At 40.9% G+C, this 15,801-nt stretch overlaps 1 protein-coding gene across 1 annotated transcript in view; it reads left to right on the top strand.

The window, feature by feature from the left end:
* ATP11C (ATPase, class VI, type 11C) overlaps positions 1 to 15,801 on the top strand; it is a 106,476-nt gene that overhangs the window by 32,393 nt on the left and 58,282 nt on the right. Inside the window, 7 exon segments of the mRNA XM_006881898.1 lie at positions 42 to 149; positions 4,895 to 5,023; positions 6,831 to 6,934; positions 9,126 to 9,176; positions 10,088 to 10,152; positions 10,487 to 10,568; positions 15,105 to 15,255. Coding sequence (XP_006881960.1) covers positions 42 to 149; positions 4,895 to 5,023; positions 6,831 to 6,934; positions 9,126 to 9,176; positions 10,088 to 10,152; positions 10,487 to 10,568; positions 15,105 to 15,255 — 690 coding nt within the window.

Below are 15,801 nucleotides of genomic sequence, written 5' to 3'. Positions count from 1 at the left end.
ATTGCCTCACCTTGATTATATAGTTCTTTTTATCCTTCTAGGGATATGAGGATTGGTTGAGACACAGAGCTGATAATGAGGTCAATAAGAGTACTGTTTACGTTATTGAAAATGCCAAGCGAGTGAGAAAAGAAAGTGAAAAAATTAAGGTATTATTTTTGCATTTATTTATTTATTTATTGTAATTATTTATTGTGGTAAAATAAGCATGAGGAAATTCATCCTTTTTAAAAACAGTTAAATGTCCCATTTAATGCCATTTTGTACATTGACCGTGTGTGCAACCATCCCTACTATTTAGGTCCAGAACATTTTTCATCAGACCGAAAGGAAGCCACACGTGTACCCATCAAGCTCTCAAAATAAAAAACCCTCACAACTCATTGTTGATTCCGAATCAACTCATAGCTGACCCTCCACCAGGTTTTCAGAGGCCATAAATGGCACAAAAGGAAGAATGCCCACCTTCCTGCCACCGAGCTGGTGGTAGATTCGAACTAGCAGGGAGCCACAGCCTTTGCATGAGCAGCACAAATCCTGCGGACTAGGCTACCGTCCTCTCTGGTGGTTCGTATCTCCCAGTGCCTCTTTGGGGGACAGATGCCAGTGAGACTGTAACCACTATGGAAAGCAGATTGAGGAATCTAGAGTACACTGTGCTGACTGAAATCAGTCTTAAAAGGCCAAATATTATATAAGACTACAATTATAAAAAAGCTTGTATCAGGTTGTTGTTTTTAAGTGCCGTCGAGTCATAGGCGACTCATAGCAACCCTATAAACAAAAGACCTGGACACCTTGTGTGACTTTCGTCCTTTCTCCAGGTTCATAAGGTTTCCAGAGGCAAACTATTTCATAAGTTATTTCATAACTTCTGCTTCCAAGCTTGTTTTAATCGGGGAGCTCCACCAAGCACTGTCCCCCGTGGGTGACCATTAACGCATTTGACTCCTCAGTGTCACAGTGTTCAGCATCACAGCAACCCCGAGTTACCTCTGTACAGCAAATGGACATACCAGGGTTACACAACCTAGAAGACTGTTTCACCAAAAACAAATAAAGGCAGGCCTGGGGGCTGCAGATTAGAGTCAACCACCTTTGGCTTGGAAGCATGACTTTCTGTCCACTAGGCCAACTGATCTCTCTCTCTATGCTGTTGTTGTTGTTGTTGTTAAGTGCCATTGAGTAGGAGGTGACTCACAGCGACCCTATGAACGAAAGACCTGGATGCTTGTATAACTTTCATGCTTTCTTCAGGTTCATAGGGTTTCTGGAGGCAAGCTATTTTCGGAAATGGATGCCTCTCCTGCTTCCAAGCTTGTTTTAATCAGGGAGCTCCACCAAACACTGTCCACTATAGGTAACCTTTAATGCATCAGACACATCAGTGTCACAGTGTTCACCTTCACAGCAACTACAAGTTACCTCAGTATGGCAAGCGGACACACCAGGGCTATGCAACCTAGAAGAATGTTTGACCAAAAACAGTTAAATCCGGGCCTAAGGGCCACAGATTAAAGTCACCTACTTTTGGCTTGGTAGCATCACATTCTGTCCACTAGGCCAACTGATCTCTCTATGCTGTTGTTGTGGTTGTTAAATGCTGTCGAGTCGTAGACTTACAGCAACCCTATGAACGAAAGACCTGAACACTTGTAAACAACTTTCATCCTAAGACTACAATTATAAAAAGCTATGGACAGCTTCAGGGGGCTCTGGTGCTGTGGTCCGTAGGGAGGTTTTTTTGTTTTGGGATTTTTTGTGTGTCTAAGGGTTCTTTCCCACACACATCCCCTACTCCCACCCCAACCCCACCTCCTCTACCCGAGGAAGAACTCATAACCCGAAGGCCATGCCTCCCTGCTGGTTTAAATCCCCCAGCAGCTATTGTTAATTCAGACTCAACAGCAGTGGCCTTGATTTTTTTTATAAACTAGGTTTGAAGTGGTAGTTTTGACTTGTTTGCTCTGTTGCCTGCTGTTGTTTAATGTACCTTTTGGTCCACCTGTGTGTGATCTTTGGACTCTCTTTCAAATCCTTTGTCCGTTTTTCAGCTGTTCTATTTGTGTTTGTCTTGGTGTTGCACAGATTTTCCGTTTCTTTAGTCATAGATTGCTATTACTTGCGCTCTGTGTGGGATCTGTGGTCCTACAAGATTTTTCTCCGTGTTCCAGCTCCACTCTCAACAGGCCCTACACTCCTAATCCACAAAGCGAGTTTCTCAGTTCCACTCCAACATCAAAATCCTGCAAGTCTTTTGTTCCTGAGTTCAGGAGTAGGACTTTCTCTGTATCCCTGGCCACCTCGGCGGCACTTGAACTTTGCCTCCTATCTATGGCAATCCTGGTTTGAATTGACTTTTCTCTTTGCTTCTCTACCTGTCCTCCAGCAATAGGCGCCATTGCCTGTCGACTCCTCCTGGGAAGGACCTTGTTGGGCCTTTCTTCCTACATGTAGATTACTTTTGCCACATAAGAGAGAAGATGGTGTGGACTCTTTTCCGGTCTCCTGCTCTCATTCTTTCTCACCTAGTAAGACTCGTAGGCACGTGGTCTTGCCTTTTCAGAAGAACTGGCCTCCCCTTTTCTCTTGGACACCCTTCCTTTCTAAGGTGCTGCATTGGTTCAAACTCAGCCTTTAAGAATTGGGAACAATTCCACCTGTTCTCCACTTCCCAAGTGTTCTGGCCACCATCCCTTCCTCCTGTGCTAGTTGTGAAACAACCCATGGCCTTGTCTCTTCTCAAGGACTATCACCCTCTCAGTCTGGCTTCCCTTGATTGCTTTGCAACATCAGCTCTCTCACAACTAAAGAAAATTAAGGATTTTGTAGATTACCCAGTTTATGTCTATACAAGTATCACCTGGGGATGTGTAAGGCTTCCATTGCAGAGCTTGTTAAATTGTAGATTCTGGGGTGAAAAGGCAAATTCTCCACAGGGAATCAAACATGATAAATCTGTTGGAAATTGTGCTTTGAGCCTCCATATATCATTTCCTTCCTTTAAAAATCCTTTGCCATTCCCCATTGTCTTTAGAATGAAGCCTGAACCCAGCCCTGCTTGATTACCGGGCCACCGGCACGGGGCCTTCTATTCCATTTGTAAAGGAATTATGTTGTGGAAGATGTGCCCTTTAAGTGATTTGCATTTATCTGGGATTGAGAACCATCTTCCAATCTCTGAGTGATTGTTTCTTCCAAGATGTCTTGGGGCATTATTATTTTTCTTTGAACATTTAAGCATAGGTTGTGGTTGTGTGTAAGCAACATAAGTGTTTATGTAACTAAGGAAGAAAATATCCAACATAATAGAATATTATTTACAAATTATTGACACTGTTGTTCTTGGCCACTGATTAATACTGGCAAAGAAAGAAAAATTCCTGACCAGCTCTTAAAATTGTCTTTTCTTTTTATCTGCTAAATTTTGTAGTTAAGTAGAAGGCAGCTATTTCATTTATTCCAGTTTGTCACCAGTGTGTGAAATACCAGTCCCTTCCTTAAGTGTGTTATCTGTGCCACCTACAGTCACCTCCTTTTACCTGAGGGTCCTGAACAGTAGCGTTGGATTTTGTTTTCTCTAAGTGCCATGGTGTAAAATATGTTAGGAAGTGCTGGAGCAGATGATTTCTTTTATAGTCTTCCACATTAAAGATTACTGTAATTGATTTGTTTTACAGCTAAGGAACAAGTCTTTTAAGATAGGAAATGTTTTTTTCCTAACTTATGTTAAATCCCTACTGTGAAGTGTAGGGAACTCTGGTGGCCTAGTGGTAAGAAGCTGCACTATACAGTCTTGAAAGCTCGCGATTTAAATCGGCCAGTTGCTCCGTGGGAGAAGGATGGGCAGTCTCCTCCCATGCAATTAACTGCCTCTGAAAACCTGCTGGAGGGTCAGTTCCGACTCAATGGCACACAACAGCAACAAATTAAAGACAAGCAAATGAGAATGTTACTGTTTGTAAATTGGGCATAAAGTAGTTTCAGAGTATTGATAAAAATCATAACACCTTCAAGATGTTTAGTGTGTGTCAGGTACTTTGCTAAATGAAATAAAATACCTACATCCTAATTCCATCCTAATGCCCTGTATGTGTCTTGGGAAGTCATTGTTACCATCTCAAGCACTTAACAAATCATGGACTTAAGTCTCAGAGCTGGGACGTGAAGGCAGGTTAAAGGACCCCAGCTTTTAACCATAATGAGTTACTCTCTTCAGTATGAGTTCTCTTCTCCATAGATGTGGTACATGATCGCCTCTCTCTTGCATTTTGAATGAAATTGGAATACTTGGTGATAGGAAATGGTATCTCTTTGCTGTGTTAAATCTTCGAATCTCAGCAGAATTACGGCAAAGTGACCTGTAGGAAACATTAGTTTGTATTTTTCCCGTATTATAAGGAAGACTTTTTAACATTAAGAATGGACCCGAACACGGAAGAACTCACACCCAGCGATCACAGCTGTTGATACACAGAAGGCAAAACATGTTGAAATACACATAATACAGAGGGGGGAGTGAAGCTGCTCAACTTTTGTGAATTGTCCTACTTGTGACATGTAGACTTTCTTGATTCTTTCATGAAGCAGTAAAGTCATTGACTTAGTAAACATTCATGCCAAAAATCCTAGAGGAGCCAGGCTATGGGGTGCCTAACTGATTCACTTATTAGAGGTTAAAATTCTGTTCCAAGGTAAAATGAATACATCATAAGCTAGTGTGACCTAAAAGACGGTTCTGAATACTGAGCAAAAGTTATTTTGCCACCTTGCATACAGTATGAGACACTGCTGTGCGCCTCTCATAAGCCTAGACCAAGAGTAATGTGAAGTACACAGTTATAATGGATTCTTTGTTTGGCCTTAAGAATTTTTCCCCCCCTCTCCCTTCTAGGTTGGTGATGTAGTAGAAGTGCGGGCAGATGAAACCTTTCCCTGTGATCTTATTCTTTTATCATCAGGCACCAGTGATGGAACCTGTTATGTCACTACGGCCAGTCTCGATGGGGAATCCAATTGCAAGGTAGTAGAACATTTGAGGTCCCGACAGTTAATTAAACAATACTGGTACCTACCACCTTTTCTTACCTTCTTTTTTCCTATGCATGTAGGATTTCTAAACGAATACTTGGCTTTTGGGGTTCAGAGTAATGTTTGGGTGGGAAGAACCATGCTTCCAATAAAAATCACCATGAATTTTATAGCACGGCTTGCATTTATCATTGCCATAATCCAGCTAACATTTTTCTTTAGGATTTTTAAAATGAGAATAATAACTCTTAGTAAATGTATAACTACAAAAATAACTGTGCGCTCTGACCTTACAGTTTGATCTGCTTTTATTTTAAAAGTGTTGGATATTAAAGAAAATGTTTATTTCTGGAACATTAGAAATATAACCAGAAGTAATTTGATAGGGTTTTTTTTTTAATACCGTAGGGTGTATTTTAGCCAATGCTTATCCTGTTGCAGCTGGAAAAAGTTATAAACTTGTTAAACTAGATTTGCTTAAACTGAGGGATGACTTGGTTTCCTGGTACTTTGTGGGCCTTGGCCGTCAGCCAGAGCTCCTCAGGGCATGAAGATAGATCCATGTAAGTAGGACCACTAATGCTTTCTTCTCTGGATGTGTCCTTGGAGGGCTTTCCTCTGCTTGTTTAACTTACCCAGAGTTGAAGCTCTGGACCAAGGATGTAATAAAGCATTTGCTTACCTGTGACATAACAAATTCTGTACTTTGAAAGCATGGGAGTGGACTAGTTAATTGTAAAAAAGAAAATACTATTTTAGGAATGTCGAAATAAAAACGGCAAGATCTACTTAAAAATTCCCTAATAAGGGAAACATTTGTTTAAATGAAGAAAGCTGTGAAGTACCTTCTTTTATCAAATAAATTGATCTGACAAAATGAGCTAAAAATACAGGGGTTTTCAAGATCAGGAGATAGTTTGAAATTTACAGCAATTCCATTATATTCCCCACAGTCCCTGGCGACAGCTTTCCAGTTGCATAATCTATATATTGTTTTGAGTCTGAATTAACCCTTACTTGATGATTTGTGAGTATTGGAATCGCCTTTGAGTGGTGAATTAATCAAGTGAGTAATAGACACAACCAAAACCAAACCTACTGCTATTGGCTCTATTCCAACTCCTAGCAAACCTGTAGGACCAGGGCTGTAGATTTTTCTAGAGGCAAACTGCAACTCCTTCTTCTGAGGAGTGGATTCAAACCACCAACCAGTGCATTTGCCACGGCACTAACACAACTCCTTTCATGATGTACAGTAGTTGACTATTGTGCTTGTAGCAAACGACATCATCTCCCTCCCTACTGCTAGATGGAAATGCAGGCACTTTGAACATTTGCAAGATCGTTAATTATGCTATTTGTACAATGGAAATATTCATCATTTTTTTCCCTTGGAAAAATTTTAACATTTTTAGATTGAAAGGGTTGTGTTCAATTCATATGTGTATATTTACATGGTTAGTTAGTGTGCTGAGCAAAATATTGGGTTTCAGTTCCATAAAAAGACATAAAAATAAGTATTGTGTATTTCGCGGGGTTTTTAGCTAACAATATGCATGCTGCAAATGGAATCTTCTCAGCTGTCAGTATTAAAAAAAACTCTTCTGAATTTTTAAATTAGCTTTGAAATTCCCTTGCAGAATGGTTTTCTAGTTATCTGTGATATATTTTAAGAATAATGCAATAAAATATATTTAGGTGGGAAATATGCATAAAACATAAGAGTGTTCCTGGAATCATGTACGACGGTGAAAAGAAACACTTTCCTTGGTTTTTTTTTTCCTTCTGCTCTCATCTAGACACATTATGCAGTACGAGATACCATTGCACTGTGTACAGCAGAATCCATTGATACTCTTCGAGCAGCAATTGAATGTGAACAGCCTCAACCCGACCTCTACAAGTAAGGGTGACCTGGTTTCCTGTGAATGCTACCCGTTGGCTCTGCTTCTCTTCGCCAGCAGTGTTGCACAGAAACGCCCACCAGTTACCAGCCTACTCTCATTTGTGTTTTTATGAGCATGTTCCTTCCTTCTGGCACTGAAATGAATCAAATCAGCTCTGTTCACTACCAGCCCTAGATAAATTCATTGTGAGCCAAGGCATCTTGCCGATGGTTTTTCTTGTGGTTTTATTATTTGTGAATATGGACAACTATCAGATTTGAAGATTTTTTTCCCATAAGGCTCGGTCAGACGGATGCAGTTACCAGAGTTAATTAAAACCAAAATAAACCCTTCAGTAGTCATCCAGCATTAAAGAAAGAAGTGACTATTTGCTAATTTCCAGTTAGTCAGCACACTGTCTTTGTTATGATGATCTTGGTGAACTGACATATAAATAGCATGTAGGCTATTTCTTGTCCATGGCAAACAGTTAAGTTGAGGGATCAGTAAAATGATGTCATTTCCTCCGTTCTACCATGCTTTGGCACCCTGGGGTAGGTTTACTCATTACCAGTCTTTGTGGGCTGTCAGATATTTGGCATTTGATTTTAATTAAGACTGGTTGGTGAGATCACAGTGCTAATGAAGGTAGAGTGAACAGGTTTTATTATCCCCACGTGCACCAATTAATTTCATTCTTGTCCACTGTTACAGATGGCATCTATCCCCCATGCCAGCCATCTTGGTCCTGATAGGGTACAGAGTGTTCGGATGTGGCTCCCATTGGTGCTGAAGAGTGAGGAAACAAAGCCTTTTTCCTTTTGTATCTTCCCATTATTGCTGTTTTCCTTCATTGTCTGTACTCACCTTGAAACTGGGGATTTAGGTCTACAAAAATGAAGCATATGTTCTATTCTCTGCCCACGAGGAGATAGCAGTGAGCAGAGATAACAAAGCAGTAATGCCAGGCCTAGAATGAACAAGATGGGGGTGCCAGAGTGTAAAGGTGCGTATGTAGGGAGAGGTGCGGGACCCTTGGAAGAGCAGAAAGGGAAGGAACAGGTTCTACCCGAGTTAGAAAAGAACATACACTTTGTATATTTCTGAAGGAAACTCCCAAATCGTCATTGCCCTTAATATATAAAGAAGAAGGAAACATTCTTTTAAATTTCCTTTGACTAGAGATATGGTGCCCTTGTTCTGTGCCTTCAGAACACTGTTTATCAACTTCTTCGTGCCAAGAAGTTGCACTACAAGTACTTGTTCACGTTTCTGTCTTGCCTTGGAGACTGCGAGCCCTGGGAGGACAAGGACATGGCTTCCTCTCCCATCAGTTTATCACCTGCCCCTCCTACAGTACTGGTGCAGTCATATGATGAAAGGCTAAGCAGACTTTCCTCTGCAAGGACACTTCCTGTATGTGGTAGCCATCTAAAACTGTTCTTTTTTTTTTCTAGCAAAAATTAAACAACCAGATTCTCCTTATAATCTGTTAAAGCACTTGTAACGTTTAGTTTAGGCCTTGGTTGCCTCCTTTCACTGAAGAAATGGAAGCACACAGTAAATCCACAAGTGTTTTTGCTGTGGTTACTATACAGCTCGGTATTGAGATCAGCTTCAAGATAGAAGTGAGAAATGTCCAACATTGTCATCCAGATTCGTGCTGTGAGACTGTTGGCGTGGCTCTCACGGAGTGGCCGCTTGACTGGTGGCATTGGCTCCATCTGGGAACTTGGAATTGTAAATTCGCACCTGACTGAAAAGCTCCAGGGCGCGGCTCAGCAGTCTGTGGTTTAACAAGCCCTTCAGGTGATTCTGGGTGTGCTCAAGTGTAAGAAGCAATGAACCACGGTTCTGAAGGTCCAAACACCAGAAAGCTTTCTTCTCATGAATTTAAATTAGGAGCCGTATTATTAATATTAAAGTAGAAAGAAGAGGCTGTGGATGCTCAGTGCTGGGTGGAATTTCAGGATCGATTTAAGATCTTTTTACAAAAATTTTATAAGCTGTATATTACTTTAAAAACCAGGTTAGAGTGTTACCTTATCATTTCAAAGTTGCTTCAGAAACATGACAGAATTTTCTAGTTAATTCAGAGTCATGGATCTCTTTTTTGCATTCTTTGTATTTCTGTCCTTCCCCATATTTGTGGTATTTGGAATTTATCTGGAGATAGAAAACCCATGTGTTATTATGTTCTTTTTACAGGTTTGTTGGGCGAATCAGTATCTATAGTAATAGTCTTGAGGCTGTTGCCAGGTTAGTTACTCATTTTTTCTGTCTTTTTGGGGGTATGTCTCGCTCTTAAGCTCGCTATAGAAGTCAAATTCTCTCTTTTTAGAAAGAGTTGTGAAAGTGAATAAACCTGGAGTAACTAGACGCTAGCAGGTCTAAACTAATCAAATGATTGGCTAAGGTCTCTAAACATGTGTGGCAGGGTGAGGGTGTGGTGGCAGGGTGCTGGAAATGATATCTAGGGTTAACAGAGTGTCAGAGCTTCAGACCCTTGGTATTTGCAGATCTTTTCTGACCACTGTTTTTATTGTTCATTGGCTGGCAGTGTTGGAAGTATATACTAGGAGAACAAACAGTGGTTGAAGGGAGCTGGGTACTAGGTAGTGGGTACAATGTTAGGACTGAAGTAAAATGAAATAAAGGGATATGTAAGTGGATAGATCATAACCAAATGAACTGCTCCCTTCCCTCTTCTCCAGTCTAGTTCATTATCTCAGCTTTTCCACTTGGCCTTTATAGACACAGTGAAAAGGGAGTCAAATAACTGCAAGGTGCCAAATGAACCCCTAGAAGTCAGTCTCTTCTCTAGAAATGTGTCAGTGTTTCTTCTCACCTGACATTGACTGTGCCAGTCTCTTTTATCTGTCACTCTGTTCCTCACTCTTGCTCTCTGTGACTTAGAATCCTTTTATCTCTGTGCATCTCTCTCTGTCTGTGTGTTGTTGGCTACTTTCATACTGTGCTTCCATCTGTGCTGTACCCTCAGGTAACTTCAGAGCAGGGTGGTCCTTGAGCTTGTCCTGGGGAATTCACATGTGCTATAAGTAGACGGATCTGATCCCCTTGGACATAGATACGTGCCAGTGTGAAATGTGTCCTAAGAGATGATGATATGTGTAAGTTGTTTTAATAAGCTGTGTTTATCTTTTATTTAGGTCTTTGGGACCTGAAAATCTCTTGCTGAAAGGAGCTACACTAAAAAATACCAAGAAGATATATGGTGAATCATTTTTAAGATACTCTTATCAGAAGTAATGCTTTGTAAAGGCAGTGAACAAAGAGTACATGCTAGAAATTTAATTTGGCTGATACAATATTAAATAAAAGCATATTTAAGGTATTAGAAACTTACAAGATGGTGAATTTACATAAACTATGACAAGTAGACTACATAGAATTAAATTATGCTATAAATGCTATACTAACTGATGAGTGTAAGAGGGCTTAAGAGTTGCCCCCTTTCATAGATATAAAAATATCAAAACCAACTGGGTGAAGAATTAGTTACAAATTGAGTTATAACCTGGTTTTCATTGTATCTTGTTGTTCCTCAGGAGTTGCTGTTTACACTGGAATGGAAACCAAAATGGCTTTGAACTACCAAGGGAAATCTCAGAAACGATCTGCTGTTGAAAAGTTAGTATACACTCCAATTTCTTTAGTCCTTACTGATCTTAAAGAGGTACTTTCCCAGTGATTCCAGAGAATACCATGACAAAAACAGCATCAGCAATAGTCATACCTACCATTTTGGATCACGTCTGTGTCCCAGAAATTATAATCGGTGACTTGAATGTCAGATTTTCTCAATCTCTAAACAACTCTATGGCGCAGTTTCCATGAACCTATCTACTTCCCAGCTGAGGAAGTGATCTCAGAGATGCTGGGTTACTTAGTCAAACTTACACTGTTCTTCAGGAGATGAGTTTCTTTGAACTGTAATATAGATTCAGGCCTTTTTGCTACAGGAACTAATAATAGTTTGAGTCTTTCAATTGCAATGTGCAAAGTCCAGAATATAGATGATAGTCTCTTGGCAAAAACTGAAGGTTTGGCTTATTTTCAAGCCACATGCCATCTTGAACCTCTCCATGGTTGCCAGTATTCATCTCCAGGGGTCCACTTTCAAACACCCAAAAGACTTCTCAGTGAGTTTAGAGATTTCACATTTGTTGTCCCTGCTCTTAGTAGCTCTGGTGGCACAGAGATTGGTGATTCAAACCCACCAGCTACTTTGCAGCAGAAAGAGGTGGCGCTCTGCTTCTGTAAAGGTTATACTCTTGGAGACCATAAGGCGTAGTTCTTCTCTGCTCTAGAGTGTGGCTCTGAGTTGGAATTGACTCAAAGGCAGTGGGTTCTGTTTTGATTTGTTCCTGTTCTGTCCCAGACCTTTAGGATCCAGGGATCTGGGGACAAAAAAAATAAGTGAAAGTTTACAAATCAGACTTGAGTTTTCTTACACATCACTCATATTGTTTTATAACAGTAGTTATAATTGGTCGCTGTAATGAATTAAGGCCTTATTGTATATTGTATATTGCCTTTCCCTTCCCCTGACTTATCTATGTATTAATTTTTGCTCCTCTCGCTTTCCCGTGCCATCCCTGTTACCCCCCCAAGACTGATTCTGAGTGTAAATCTTTTTTCAACTTTTTATGTTAGTGGTCTTAGACCATAATTGTCTTTTTGTAACTGACTTGTCCGTGCAGCATAATTTTATTTTGCTTCATCTATGTTGTGCAGTATTTCGTGAGTTATTGATCATATTTTGGTGATGCATAATACTTCATTGGGTGAATGTACCACGTTTTCTTTAGCCATTTGTCCATTGATGAACACTTGGGTTCTTTTCCAACTCTTTGCTTTTGTAAATAGTGGTGCTAGTTTATGCTGCAATTCTTATTTCGTTGGGACTTATATCCAGTAGTGGGATTGCTGGATCAAGTGATATTTGTCCTCCCAACTTTCTAAGGACTTGGCAGACTGCTTCCCATAGTGGTCATACCATTTTACATTCCAGCCAGTAATGTATAAGATTCCAGTAGTCCCCATCCTTAGCAGCACTTGTTAATTTATTGAACATTACTATTTTTGCAGGGATGAGATGATAGAAACTCGTTGTTCTATTGATTTACTTCTCTCAACTACCTACCTCTGAAAACCTGGCGGCAGGTCAGCTGTCGCTTGGTTCTAACTCAGCAGTATACAACAACAGCAGTAGCTATTGCAGGGAGCTCTGCTGGCCTAGCAGTAAGAAGCTGCACTACAATCCCAAAGGCATACAGTTCAAATCCACCTCTTGTTCCACGAATGAAGGGTGGCCATTCTCTTCACATATGATTTACTGCCTCTGAAAACCTGCTGGAGTGGCCCTCCAGCTGTGAGTCGTTTCGGACTCAATGGCACACAACAACAGCAGTAGCTATTGGAAATTCTGTTGGTGTAGTCCGTGGGGAGTTACACCATTAACTGTGGTTTGACTCCGCCAGCAGCTGCTCAGGAGAAAGATGGACACTCCACTCCTGTGCAGTTTACAGCCTCTGAAAACCCACTGGAGGGCCAACTCGGAATCCTTTCGGACTCGTTGACAATGGATTTTGAGTTAAATAGCTGACGATGTTGAACATTTCTCTATGTGGTTTTTGGCCACCTGAATGTCTTCATTGGTCAAGTGTCCATCTGTGTCATCTGATCATTTTGCAGTTGACCTGTTTGACCTTTTCTTGTTGAGGTGTTAGAGATGTCTATAAATTTCATGTCATTGCTCGATATTTTTCCCTAATGTTTAGGTTTTCTTATTACTCTTTCGGAGAAGTCTTTAGATGTGAATAAGAAATCCATTTCCAGAAGTTCCAGTCATCTAGCTTATCCTCTGTTGACAGTACATTTTCAGTCCTATTTGATAGTCCATAGCTTAGGACTCCTAAGTTTGCACCCATTTTTTTCCTTGATTATCTTCATAGTGTTAGATTTTATACCAAGGTCATTGATCCGCCTTGAGTTACTTTTTCTGTATGGTATTAAGTTATGGATTTTATTTCAGTTTTATGCAACTAGATAGATGTCCAGTTTTGCCAGCACCATTTGGTAAAGAGACTGTCTTTGCCCTGTTGAATGGATTTTTTAAAAATCTCTTTGTCAAAGGTCAGTTGGCCATAAGTGAGCATTCAGAGATGTTTAGACAAGCTTCTCATTCCAACAGGGATTCTGTTTCGGTTATGGCAGTATGAAGAGGTTGGTAAAGCATCTCAACAAAGCGTAATCTAAAAGTGGACCGAAAATGCCACTACAGTCATTGCAGGGCTGGATAACAAAAGCAAAGGCAGGCGCGAATTGAGAACTCTTTATTCTTGCCCTCTTGTCTGGAGCCGCTCCCATTTACTACTCTGTCACAAAGAAATGTATTTTTACTGAAAACCAGCTGTTTTGTTGCTAGAAGGGGCAGATTCATTTGAGGGCAAGAAGTGACAACAAGTAGTTTTATTAGCTATAAGTGGTTAACTCAGTAGGAAACAACTGGAGAAACCCCACAGATTTGGTCGCCAGCAGGTTGTGGGCCTAGCTGAGATGAGCCAGGAAACCGTGCAGCCGTTTAGCTGGTTGGTGGAAAAGAGATCTCGCTATGAAAGGTCTTCCGCATTTCAGTTCTTTCCACCTTTCTGGCACACACAAACCCATGTACGTACCTGGGGGGATCCAAGACAGCCTAGCAAATAGTTGAGTCTTGAGACTTGGTTGAAATGTTGACTGTGTCCCCCACCCCACACTCTGAGGAGTTGACAATCTCTGAATCAATGGACTAGCCACTAGATGACACAGATAAAGGGAAGACCACTAGAAAGCCAGGCTAACAACAGCAAAACAAAGACTGGACGTGATGTCCAGACTAAGAATTAAAGGGAGAAAACACTGAGTACCAGATACAGGAATGGATTCGTGGTTCTCCCCCCAAATCCAAAAGAATACAACCAGATATTAAAAGACCATTTTACTGGACCATTGTTTCGTTCTCTGTAACGTAATGTTAACATACTAAATAAATTACTTTGAAGTAATTTACTCCTTCAGTTCAAATAGTGTGTGACCCTGAAAAAGAGACCAAAATGCATTTATATATTTTATATATTTTAAGTCTACCCTTGGTTGACATAACCTTTACCACCCTGTGTCCCACATAACCAGAATGATGGTATTAATGCTTAAGGAGTTCTGTCTTTGGGAATTAGCTAAAATCTAAATTTAGGCACTGTAGTTTTGTATCGTTACAAACTTATTGAAGTAATGGTAGACGCTGCCCCGGAAGTCCACCAGCCCTGTGGAGTGTCCCAGCTGTTTCCTTGGTGGTAGCAATCGACTCCACCTTGTCTCTTTTATGATTCTACCTTTTCTGATTCTACCCCAGTGCTTGGATTTATTGCCATGGAAAAGGGGAGAAGTCTTTGTCATGTTCCAGTTTATCTGCAGTCCCCATCCATGTGGGGCATAGTGCCGAGGACAGGGGTCATGTGCGAGGACCAGCTCTTGAATCATTTCGCAGTCACTGGCCTCAGAGTTCACCAAATCCTTTCCCCTTGCAATATATACTGCCCCCCACAAAATGCCCAGCACAGTATGCTTTAGAGTGTCCATTTGTAATAAACTGGACAGAGCTCCAGTGCTGCCGTCAGTTAGCACGCGGTACTTAATCTGTAATAACCTGGAGTCCATCACCTTCCAGGAGCTCTATTGATGTTGTGTTAAACTACTCAGCTTTTACACTTAGTACCATATTACTGACCAGCACACCGGGCAGGATTGCCTTTCCCATTTCTGCCACTTGGCAATAATTCTACAGTTGTGATAACAGGGATTCACCCACATAGGTTTACCCTGTGGTCACATATATAGGAGAAGCTTTAGATAATTGCGGCATTTAGTTAATCTCTCATTCTGATTGCCTTTGAGCCATAGCTCCAGGAAGTTTTCCGAGGCTGTCAATCACATGAGAGGAGACTGCTCATCTTTCTCCAGCAGAGCTGATGATGGTGGATTTGAACCACTGGAGATGGGTTGAATTTGGGTTAGTGTCTCAATGCCCTGCTATGGAATACGCCACCAGCATTCCCATTAATAGCCAGTGGAACTCTTAAAAAATTGTCTGGTTTGTAAAATCCATTATCTCTTCCTTTTCAGGTCCATCAATGCCTTCCTGATTGTGTATTTGTTTATACTACTGACCAAGGCTGCAGTGTGCACTACCCTAAAGTATGTTTGGCAAAGTAATCCACATCATGATGAACCCTGGTATAACCAAAAGACCCAGAAGGAACGGGAGACTTTGAAGGTAATTGAGCTTCTGCTGAGAATGTTAAGTCTAGCACTTTGGGAACAAGCTGCAATTTCTTGAAATGCTACTTACAGAAGTGCCTTTTGTTAGCTTTCAGGTTTTCCTTTAGTTGTGTGGTTGCTATGTACCGTCAAGTTAGAACCGACCCATAGCTGTCCCTCTGATGAGTTTTTAGAAGCAGTTAATCACACAGGAGAAGATTGCCCATCCTTCTCCCACTGAGCAGCTGGTGGATTTGAACCACATGCCTTCGGGATTTCAGCATAGCTTCTTGCCACTAGGCCACCAGAGCTCCCTAGTTGTATGGTAGCTTAACCATTAAATATTTTAAGATATTTTGAAGATTTCCCCCCCCCTTAACTTTTGGCATCTATGCTTATGTTTTGTTCTTTATTTGAGAGTTTTAAACACTTTGGCAAGAATCTGTGACATTCTAACGTAATATGAACTTGTAATATACCACAATAGGACCGTGGTCCATATCTGTGTGTAGACATTGAGCTCATATTCAGAGGGAGCAGAAAACTTAAAAAGTGTGATGAC

Source organism: Elephantulus edwardii, unplaced genomic scaffold (genome assembly GCF_000299155.1).
Source record: "Elephantulus edwardii isolate Elephantulus edwardi_28Jun2011 unplaced genomic scaffold, EleEdw1.0 scaffold00016, whole genome shotgun sequence".
NCBI classification, from domain to species: Eukaryota; Metazoa; Chordata; class Mammalia; order Macroscelidea; family Macroscelididae; genus Elephantulus; species Elephantulus edwardii.
The sequence above is the reverse complement of the archived record's forward strand: the minus strand, read 5'-3'. Positions and strand labels throughout refer to the sequence as shown.